General features: G+C 40.5%; 1 protein-coding gene across 1 annotated transcript in view; it reads left to right on the plus strand.

Moving 5' to 3' along the window:
• Window positions 1–12,153, plus strand: part of LOC136610023 (dynein axonemal heavy chain 3-like) — a 1,175,415-nt gene that overhangs the window by 53,182 nt on the left and 1,110,080 nt on the right. Inside the window, exon 3 of the mRNA XM_066589293.1 lies at window positions 10,342–10,421. Coding sequence (XP_066445390.1) covers window positions 10,342–10,421 — 80 coding nt within the window. The remainder of the gene's footprint in view (window positions 1–10,341; window positions 10,422–12,153) is intronic.

Consider the following 12,153-nt stretch of genomic DNA (forward strand, 5'->3'; position numbering starts at 1 on the left):
TTGACAATTGGCCACCACGAGTGGGCATGGTTCAGCTGCATGCAGTCAACTGCACCATGTGGCTTCACCATTAGGGGCATTGAGCCTGGGTGGAAGAAGCAGAAGATGGGTCCCCAATAGAGATGAGCGAGCGTACTCGGAAAAGCACTACTCGCTCGAGTAATTTGCTTTATCCGAGTATCGCTGTGCTTGTCCCTGAAGATTCGGGTGCCGCTGCGGCTGACAGGTGAGTCGCAGCGGGGAGCAGGGGAGAGCGGGCGGGAGAGAGGGAGAGAAAGATCTCCCCTCCGTTCCTCCCCGCTCTCCCCTGCAGCTCCCCGCTCCGTGCCGGCACCCGAATCTTCAGGGACGAGCACAGCGATACTCGGATAAAGCAAATTACTCGAGCGAGTAGTGCTTTTCCGAGTACGCTCGCTCATCTCTAGTCCCCAACCTACATTCCTTCTCAAAGATCAAAGATTAGGGCTACTGCTCTGATTGAGCAGGTTAGAAGTATTCTTTTTTGAAAACTCTAGGAATTTTATTTTGAAAGTTGTATGTCAGACTGGAGCAGACAAGGGGGTGGTAAGCTGAATACAAAAGCATAAGGCTCCTTAACACTCTTTTCAGTATATGAAAACACTTGTAAATAACAGCATGCATTTCAAGTAGTTTTAATGGCTTTATTTGCAAGCAATTTTAATGCCATTTTTATTCTCTATATGTGTTTTCTGGAGTTATGGAAGGGTTATAGAGAGCTATATGGAAAAACACACCAGAAATAATGCCATATCTAGGGCATCTTACATTTATAAAAAAAATGTCATTGACCTGAAAGATGCAACAAAAACACCCCAAAACAAAGCACTGTACTTGTAAATTTTTGCAATACTTTGCTATAAACTTAAAAGTACAGTAACACATGGCCACAGCATTCTTGAGATAAAAAAACGCAGTGAAAAAAACCTCTGGATTTTATAGTAAATACTGCTTATAGACCTGCTATGGAAAATTGGTTTTCCATGTCCATGAGCGGAAATCAATTGCAATTTTCCGCTCGTGGAGGGAAAATGGCAGCATGTCCTATTACAGCGGGGATGGCTTCCATTGATGGCTTCCATTGTCACGGATTACGCGTCATCGCCTAATGACGGCGCAGCATTTTCTGTACTGCACATGTGCACTGGTGCGCCGGCCAGCACATTTGTAATACAGAAAAGTTGACTGTGAACCAGTACGCAGGACTCTTTGGCTGGGCACAGGGGCGGATTCTGCTGCAGGTTTTCACTGCGGGTTCCCGCATGCGGAGCTCGGTCCGGCTGTGGGCATCCAGCCTAAGGCTGGCTTTACACATGCTGTTTTACAGAAAAAAAACACATTTTTAGAAGAGTTTTTGTGGCAAAAAAATGCTATAGCCAGATAGTCAATATGAAAATATGTAGTGCACTGCAAACAGTTTGTTGTTTTTTTCGATTTGTTCTTTTGGGGTTTTTGGCATATTTTGGAACTGCAGCAAGCTGTAGGGGGTTGCATTTTTTTTCTGGTGTATTTCTCATATGCTTCTCTTAAAGGGGTTGTCCCGAGGCAGCAAGTGGGTCTGTACACTTCTGCATGGCCATAATAATGCACTTTGTAATGTACATTGTGCATTAATTATGAGCCATGCAGAAGTTATAAAAAGTTTTATACTTACCTGTTCCGTTGCTGGCGTCCTCGTCTCCATGGTGCCGACTAATTTTCGCCCTCCGATGGCCAAATTAGCCGCGCTTGCGCAGTCCGGGTCTTCTGCAGTCTTCTATGGGGCTCCGTGTAGCTCCGTGTAGCTCCGCCCCGTCACGTGCCGATTCCAGCCAATCAGGAGGCTGGAATCGGCAGTGGACCGCACAGAAGAGCTGCGGTCCACGGAGGAAGAGGCCATCTTCAGCGGTGAGTAGAGAAGTCACCGGAGCGCGGGGATTCAGGTAAGCGCTCCGGTGAGCTTTCTTTACCTCCCTGCATCGGGGTTGTCTCGCGCCGAACGGGGGGGGGGTTGAAAAAAAAAAAAACCCGTTTCGGCGCGGGACAACCCCTTTAAGGAAACAAACACTAGAAAAGATGCATGTAAAAAATGGGCAAATTAAAAAAAAAAAAACGACTAAAAATACCTTGAAAAAATGTTTGTCCCAGTTCAAAGATGGCTAGTTTTCTTACATCCTTTACTAAGGGGTAAAAAAGTCACTAAAAAAAGTGATCAAAGATAGCCTTAGGCCTCCCTCACACAGGCGTTTTTCTGTACAGTGTTAAGCGCTGCCTTTTCAGCCCTTTGCTAAATGCTGTACAATGCTCCCATTCATTTCAAGCAGATTATTATTTTGTCCTACCGTTTTTGTGTTTCTGCAAGAAAGCAACACAGTATATTACTAACAGGGTAACCTGTGCTAACCTTTATGGGTTCAAACTCATTCACCAGAGTACCAGAGGATCCTTCATTGTGCCCAAGGACTAATTCAATAATTGCCCCCAAAAGTCCAGCACCAGACAGTCACATTTGCAGCTGACATTGAAGCCAATCACTATTGATGCTATGTCCTGTGTGTGCAATGCTAAGAATGATTATAATGCAATTAAAAGTGGAAATATACATGTTCTGTATATATGGAGACTGGGCTACCAGTCCAACTGATTGATGCAAGGAACCTTCAGATCCAATACTATATTTTTGTATGAAAGACCACAGCTTGCTGCTAATCCTCCACAAAGGATATTAACACGATGCAAATATTAAGCACAACTACTCGATGTGTCAAAGACGCATATAGAAACATAAACGATTGACAGAAGAAGAAAAATGCCTGGTCCATCTAGTATGCCATTTTATATTTTCTTAATTTTCCCTTTGTTCACAAGGAATTCTGCCTACAAGCTAGATAAGTAGAGCAGTGTCTATTGATAAGTTGCAGAGTTAGTTTTGTGGTAATTCAGGAAAAATCCATTTGTAACTAAAAGTGATAGTAAATATTTGAATTAAAATAAACTCACCGATTCAGACGTTTACTTCAGTTGGATCACATACCAAAACCAGAAAAAGGGACATAATCTTAAGTAGTGCATATAATATTTCCTTAAAACTTGATTTAGAAGATGTACATGCATTTACTTAACTAGTCTCTGTAGACTTTCATAAATAGCAAATTGTGCCCATAGCCAACATTAATTAACATTGTCTACTTATGGTGTCTTCACACTTCAGCTATTTTTCTGGAATCTGGCTGTCAATGACTGCCCCAGGCTCAAGTTGAGTCGCCAGAACACACTCATGGCTGTCCCATAATGAGTATCTTTAGTGATCAGAGAAAACTATAATATCAGTAGTAGTGGCCATATTATTAATGATATCAGCTGTACACAATTCTGTAAGTCATATCATGCATTCCTAATACAAAGTATAACCAACAATTATATAATAGTTAAAATCTACTTCCAATTGTACTAACGTATCATAAAATAATAAAATTAATAATGCCAATCAATATAAGAAACTTAAATATATTTTATTGAAGAAAATGCCTCTTGTACGAGAATGACAACCAACAGCTAATAGATAGATTAGAATTAGAATAGAGTGATTCATTTCTTGGTGAAAAGCATATTATCTAATATGATCAGTGGTTTATGTCTAACATATCTATTGCTGCAGTAATAAGGCTTAAGTCTAAGAACTGTACAGTATATAAAGAACAGGGTGATCAGAACTAAGCTAGAAGGAAGTAAAAACCAAATAGGGCAAAATGGCACTCCAGACAGCTCAGAAAACACCTTCCACCAGATATGTAGTCATGGGAAATTTTAACTCACCTGGTGCCACAGGGGGAACCAACCTTGGTTCTAGTGTTTCCTAGTGCAACCAGCCCCCAGGAAAGCTTTTCAATTCAACACACATAGGGCTGTCCTCTACTCCAAATGGTATTCCAGCACAGAAGTGCTGCGACCTTCACAGTTTCCACGATTGCTCCCAGTGATATAGATAACAGAAGTAACACAAAAAGCAGGATTCACTCAAGGGAAGTATTGTAGAATTCATCTGTTTATATGTAGCTCCCTTTTTATGCAGAAAATAAATCAGAAGTGCCTCTTGAGGTTTGATGCGCTTCTGGGTGTTGGTTACCGCATGGAGGCAATAGAGGGCGCGCACACCACAAATGAACTGCCCACTTGGCATCATTTTCAAAAGTAAACTATATATAAACAAAGAAACTCTACAAGTCTTCCCCTGGGTGCGTTCTGCCTTTTTATGCTATTTCTCCGATAATTAAATTTGAGGTATTCAGAGGTCTCCAGTGAAAAAACTATCCACAGATCCCAATAAAAGTTGATGCTTACAATCAGTGTATGGCTGTGTTTCCCAACTCCAGTCCTCATGGACCCCCACAGGTCATGTTTTCAGGATATCCTATGGTGAGAACACCTGTGGCAATGTGGTCTGAGGCACCGACAATAATTACATCACCTGTGCAATACTGAGGATATCCTGAAAACATGACCTGTTGGTGGTCCCTGAGGACTGGAGTTGGGGGACACTGGTGTATGGGGTTTAGATTTGTAAAAGAAAAAAAATCCAAATGTTGCCTGCAGGGAAATATCTGGCACTAGAAATGAATAGCATGACATATATAATGCAGTTGATAAAAAGATTCTGTCAATCTGTTCAGATTAGTACAGTAAGCGCTGTGGAATATGTTGGCCCTGTATAAATAAAGCTTATTATTAGTAGGAGAACTGCAGTGCTATGACTCTCACATTGCTTGAATGTAGCTTGCTGGTTAAACTTTATTACCAGCAAGGTGGTAACAAATTTATTAAACAAGAAGCACACATTGAACCATGTCTATAGGTTTTTCCAACATGGCAAATCACTGAGCCATCATATAATAAACATAACCCTGTACCAAACCACAAAGTATGGTTCTTAGCCATTAACTCTGACATACTTCTATACATTACAATTCAATGGTACCATGATTTCCCTTTTGGAAACATTTGGTACTATTCTTTATAAACCCTATACCCCACTGGGTATAAACGCCAACTTTTATTGGTTTCTGCCTCATAGTTGTTTCACTAGAGTCCTCTGAACACCTCTAGTTTGATTATGATCACCCTGCACTGTTGGTATAGTACTTTTAGGACTCTGATATATACACTACTGTAATGGAAATTAGATAATTTAAAAGAATGCTACTCAGAACAAGAGATGCAAAGCAAAAATAAAGACAATAGCAGATTATAGGCAATTAAACGTTCCATAAGCATATTGAGGAAACAGTACAATAGGGAGTAGAGTTTAACCATTTTACCAGTCAAATGTCACATTTTCTAAACATTGCATACATTCAAACGTTTTCCATTTCAAATACCATATTAAAGAGTTTTGACTTAATAGATTGTCTTTCCACATTCAGTGGCATGGTCATAAAAAGCATCGTTCACTCTGGAGGACCAACCAATTTGATTTCATTGGGCACTTTGGACTATATAATTTCATATGATGGTACTTACTGCCAGGTAACCCTACAGTTTACAGCAATGGAACTCCTTGTGGCAAGCTAATAGTTGATGAACCTTGCTAACGAAAGTGGTTGTCCAAGATAGACAACACTTAAATTGATGGACCACCATTATAATTATGCAGACAATGTAAACATTTAACCCCCATCTAAGGAAGTAATTTCCATAATCTAACATTGAATAACACACTTGTCTGTTTTCAAATTGTCAGATCTATTGACAATTGTAGTGAAATAGTTTCCCTTTTAGTCTTTTTTATGCCTACAAATTCCTTTTACTGCATGTTCCAATCTTTCTAGAACAGGTACGTGTGCACTGCTAAAAACACCAACATTGACAACAGTAAAAGAAGTGCTGAGAAAGCTCAAATATAAATAAATCATTTTGATTTTAAGACATACTTTCAATTTCCTTGTACTTGTCATATACTACAGAAATTGTGACAGTTATTGTGATGGGTAAATTACATCCTGAGCCATAGTGGCTTTCAGGTAATAATGATCATTGCATCAGTGAATGTGCGTCTTTTAAATACCGTATTTTTAAACAAAATCTTATTCATTTAGAGAAATGTTAAAACACAGAATAATTCAGGTTTTCGAGTGAATATGAATATTACGACTTAAAAAGCATAAAAATGATTCCTTTACTATTGTAAGGAATGCAAATAAGTATTTAAAGGGGTTGTCCCGCGCCGAAACGGTTTTTTTTTTTTTCAAACCCCCCCCCCCCCGTTCGGCGCGAGACAACCCCGATGCAGGGACTGAAAAAAAGAACAGCACAGCGCTTACCTGAATCCCGGCGCTCCGGTGACTTCTATACTTACCGGTGAAGATGGCCGCCGGGATCCTCTACCTCCGTGGACCGCAGCTCTTCTGTGCGGTCCATTGCCGATTCCAGCCTCCTGATTGGCTGGAATCGGCACGTGACGGGGCGGAGCTACACGGAGCTACACGGAGCCCCATAGAGAACAGGAGAAGACCTGGACTGCGCAAGCGCGGCTAATTTGGCCATCGGAGGGCGAAAATTAGTCGGCTCCATGGGAACGAGGACGCTAGCAACGGAGCAGGTAAGTAAAAAACTTTTTATAACTTCTGTATGGCTCATAATTAATGCACAATGTATATTACAAAGTGCATTAATATGGCCATACAGAAGTGTATAGACCCACTTGCTGCCGCGGGACAACCCCTTTAACTCATTATAATAATACTGTACATTGAAATACAACATGTATTTTTTGAGAAACCAACATGGCTGCATTTAAATGGTCCAGGAGTTTCAATAAAGAGGAGAAAGAAAAACACTGCAGCCACTGAAATTGGTGGACTCCAGTCAAGGATATACATAATATATCAGCAGACCATACGGTTGCTATTGGGTCTTTGGGAAGAGGAAAATTCTGTTCTGTTTAGCAACATCATCTTTGCTAATGGGTAAGACAAACTGCTTTGAAGGACTCACCTCTCAAGTCTGATTTGCCCAATGGTCATGGAAATGGAGAAGCAAACACAAATCCCTTCTGTTTTGGATAAGAAAACCCCGAACAATACTAGGAAGGAATTTGATATTTGCTATGGGGCCTTTACTTTTTATATATCCACCACTGATTCCTGTGGTTCTCTGCAGGTAGGTAGGATGTTTCTCTCAACTTTAGCTAAAAGAGAGGGATGAGAAGGGCATCCGAATAGGCTAAGTATATGGAAGACGATGTTTAAATATATATGGCACCCCTAGAAGCCCCAATCAGTGCTTAACCAATAGATGACCCTATACACTGCCTCCAACTCAGATGCCTCCCGGAATGCAAGCTACCAGATTTCCTGTCAAAAATTATTCGTTACATTGCCTTTTGCACTTATGTTTCATAGTATATTAATAACGCTGAAAAGGTTGCATGGGATTATAAAATTAGGATAAAAAAAACTCATGCACCCCCTGTAATCTCATAGAACCTGTTGATTTATCTGACAATATATCTACAGATGCAGCAAGTGTTAACATGACTGGCACATTGTGCTAACTCAATTTACATCATTGTGGTACATTGTAGGGAAGTTAACATTTGCTACATCTGTAGGTCAGCTATTTCGGCAATATACAGATGCATTTCTCTTTACCTTGACCTTCAATGTGATGAGATATCATGGTGTGCTGTGCTATCAGTTTGGTTTATTTAGACTTTTAATTGTTTTACAATGGGTTTATTGTGTTAAGATAAGAGAACAGTGGCTTTTTAATGGGTTAAGATAACTTTATGCCTTGTGCTTTCACAATCAAGCTAAATTTTACTGCATCTGTATACTCAAAATACTGTCTAGATGCAATGCATAATACTTATTTTTGCATTTGTACAATTCAGCTTAAACTGAAATCAGATTGCAAACCAATCTTAGGTTATTCACTTTATTGTATCTAGGTACATGGTGTTCACTGTACATCTCAGTGACTTTCTTGTGAACCTACATCTTGTGAAGAACGTTGTTTAGCAACTGCTACCAAGTTTGCGGCTCACTAATGTCTTTACAAAATACTTACTGCTGTTTAAATGCTGACTTTAAGAAACCTATAAAGAACAATTTAGAAGAGGCCACACTTCTGGTCCCATTAACTAAATTTACTAGATATTTTCTGACAGTCGGAATACAAAAGGTAGATAAAAAAATATTGGAAGACGAACAAGAATGGAATGGGTTCAGGAAGAAATCAGTAATGTTCCTATCACAGAAATGAGAAATAAATTAGGTTAAGTTTTGATAACTTGGTTGATGGCTGTTACGATCTGAGTCATTAATCCAATGTGATATTTGCAGAAGGAATCAGCCACACTGTAGGAAGACGCAGACAGTCAGCAGTATCTCGGAGTTGTAAGGGATCATTACTCAGAGCAGTGATTTCAGGGTTTATTAAGTTATACTTGGCTTGATTGTAGTTTGGTAAATGATTGCTAAGGTTGAAGTAAAGAAAGTCTTATTCTGTTTGTTACTTGTCTTTATTATTATCACAATACTTGCATTTTTCAATTACTTTATGTCACCGCAAAATTTACTGTTCCACTCTCGGAAACCATGTAGATCAAACATTTATGGCATCTTCTACTGAGAACGCAGAAATATTCATGACATGAAAATCGCTTTAGAGCATGTTCAGATAAGGCGGAAGTGTTACATGCAGATTTTGTCATGGATTTGGCTACAGATTTGCTCAGGATTTAATCCTTTGCATTGCAAAACATGAAATCTGCAGTGAGAATGTGTGAAAATCCTGCAACAAAGTGGGCATGCTGTGAATGTAAAAATACCCGGAATGTCTTAAACCGGTTAAATTCTTTTCTCCTACACGTGGATGGTGTTTAGCAAATTGTATCCATGAGTATTATACTATGAATTATCACAATTTTCAGTGTGGAATCTGACCTGCAACCAATTTTCTACATTTAAATATACCTTAAAAAACTGGCCTGGGCATTTTGATATAAAGCTTCCATGACCCGCTATGTGCCCTCACTGTACTGCCATATGCATGCATTTAACTAAGAAGTGCACAAAGAAGTATAATTAGAATCCTAATTCTAAAATTTTCTGTCTCATAAATCTAACACATGCATATCTCCCAATTGTCCTTGCTTTTCTTGTATCGTATCACGAATAAAACTCAAAGAAATGATGCTTATGCATTTTAAAGAGAGCATTTTAAAGAAGTTTATGCATGGCAGGGCTGAAGATGGAAGGGTATCATTTCTCCTTAAGGAGAGCACCTAGAAGCTGTGTGAGAAAACGTATAAGGCCATTCATGCTCCTCTAGAAAATATGTAAATAGAAAGATGACAAAAATACCTCTGCAGCGCCACTTGGCAGAATTCCTACAAGTCAATGTCAGACTTTTTAAACAAGCCTTATGACAATGACTGGGAATTGTAAGTTAAAGTCAGAATAACCATACATAGACAGCTATTTCGGGGTGATTGCCCTTCATCAGTGTACATAGGTTTCTAGCTTAGAGAATGAGAGGCCTATAGATGCAGATCGGGAAGGGTATCATTTCTCCTAAAGGAGAGCACCTAAAAGTTCTGTGAGGAGACTTATAAGGCTATCCAAGTTCCTCTGGGAAATATGCAAATGGTGAGATGGAACAATACCTCTGCAGTGCCACCTATTGGAAGGCAGCATCCCTGCAAGTCAATATCTAACCTTTTACAAAGCCTTGTAACACTGACTGGGAATAATGAACCGAAGCCAGCAACTTCTCCAAAAGGAAAAGACAACCATGCACACAGAGACTGTTTCAGGAGGATTTTCCCTCATCAATGTGCATCAGATTTCTGGCTTGACCTATAGATACAGATCAGGGAGGGTATCATTTCTCCTTAAGGACAGCGCCTAAAAGGTGCGTGAGGAGACTTTTATAAGGCCATCCATGCTCCTCTGGGAAATATGCAAATGGGGAGCTGGAACAATGCCACCTATTGGAAGGCTTGTTTAAAAAGTTTAAAATTGACTTGAAGGAATGCTGCCTTCTGTATGTCACTATACAAACAAAATTGCCACCTGCATGAGGACTTACAGTATTCTAGAATTTTCTTAAAATTTTGTGATTTATAATACAACTCTGAGCATATAAGGTGCCATGCTACTGAACAGCAAAGAAGAAAAATCTCTGAAATTGAATGAGAAAAGTCAAGTTTTTGGCAAAAGAAGCTCATAAATGTCACACTTTCAGTGTTAGTCTGCAGATTCAGGTTAATCTTCATCTGTCTAAAATGTTATAGGTAAATCACCTGGAGTATTGCCTGTAAAAATACTTTCTTTTTCTTTATAGTGATTCAATTGCCAACAACTATAGCCCTGCAGCCAGAGGCTTCTCAACACATTATGTCTACAAACTTAGCTCTATCAACGGTAAGAGTGTTTTAAGAATATACAGTATATATGAGATTGCTTTCATTTTCTTTGCACTAGTTTGATTAATTTGTGCAAGTGTTTATGTGGGTATATAGATATTGTGACATTGGGGAATTAGCCACACTCTTGGGTCCACCATCTTTTCTCATGAGACAGTTGGCACATGATCAGGAAATCGGTCAACAATAAAGATTATTTTTTATTCTAGCCTCAGCCAGCTTTATTGCCCATCTTCACAGCACTTGACATCGCAACAGCACACAGGAAGATGAAACATGGCTGTCTGGCCTCTATCTATACATTTCACAGTTACTTCCCTATAATTGCCCTAATAGCTTAAAACTTTATGTAAAAAGTGCATATAAAAACACAATTCATATACTAGCACAGGGACGTCTCTTGCTCTGTCGTGCCTTGCATTCAGTAGCATATGACAGAGAACCGCTTTTCTTTCAGCATGGGAGCCCAGAAACCTCACATCACACTCATATATTAGCACAGGGTGTGTCTCGTACTCTTTTGTGCATGGCCTATTGCTTCCTAGAAGATGAACCACAGTGAGAGTCAGGCAGTTCAGATGGCACTGATCTGACCTCTTTTTAACAACGCCTCTGCTGTGGAGCATCATGAGGCCACTGAACAGCAGAGAACCCTTGTCTACTGACCACTTTTCTATACTATGGCCCTCTAGTGGCTCAAACGCATCACCACAGTGGCTGTACAGCCACAATATGTATTTATGTATTATATATGGAGATGAGCGAGCATACTCGTCCGAGCTTGATGCTCGTTCGAGTATTAGGGTGCTCGGGATGCTCGTTACTCGAGACGAGCACCACGCGGTACTCGTCTCGATTAAACGAGCACTGACCATTGAATTCAATGGAGCCAGCAATACAGCCGGCTCCATTGAAAGCAATGGGCTGCCGGCGATCGCGGGATGAATTTTCGGGAAGGGCTTAAAAATATAAGCCCTTCCCGGAAATTCATCCAGAAATGTGTAAAAAAATATATATATACTCACCTGGTCCCGGCAGACGGAGTTCACGAATGACAGCTGAGAGCTGCCCCTGATTGGTCCCTGCGCTGAGCCAATCAGAGGCAGCACTCACTCACCCATTCATGAATTTATGAATGGGTGTGAGTGAGAGCTGCCTCTGATTGGTGAGGCTGTGACCAATCAGAGGCAGCTCATTCAGCAGGCGGGGATTTTAAATCCCTGGCTGCTGAATACTACTCAGAGCAGTTCAGGAGAACTTCCGGCCAGACGCAGCTGAACTCCGGCTGCAGCGGAAAGGTGAGTATACATTTTTTTTCTATTTTTACACATTTTAGGATGATTTTCAGGTAAGGGCTTATATTTTTAAGCCCTTCCCGAAAATTCATCCCGTGCCCGCCGGCAGCCCATTGCTTTCAATGGAGCCGGCTGTATTGCCGGCTCCATTGAATTCAATGGGCTAACATCGTTCTTCTCTGCCACAGCTGTAACAGCTGTGGCAGAGGAGAACGATGTTTATGCTGACAGTGCGGGAGGGGGGGGGTCTCACTCTTGCCACTATTGTGGCTTAATAGTGAGACCTCGGAGCCCGAAATGCAGCCCTGCATGTTGCTCCTCGCCTGCCCTATCCGTTTCTGTGTCGTTTCCATCACTTTCTTGGGTTTTGCAGATTTTCACAAATGAAAACCTTAGCGAGCATCGCCGATATACAAAAATGCTCAAGTCGCCCAT

This window comes from Eleutherodactylus coqui, chromosome 2 (assembly GCF_035609145.1).
Source record: "Eleutherodactylus coqui strain aEleCoq1 chromosome 2, aEleCoq1.hap1, whole genome shotgun sequence".
Lineage (NCBI taxonomy): Eukaryota > Metazoa > Chordata > Amphibia > Anura > Eleutherodactylidae > Eleutherodactylus > Eleutherodactylus coqui.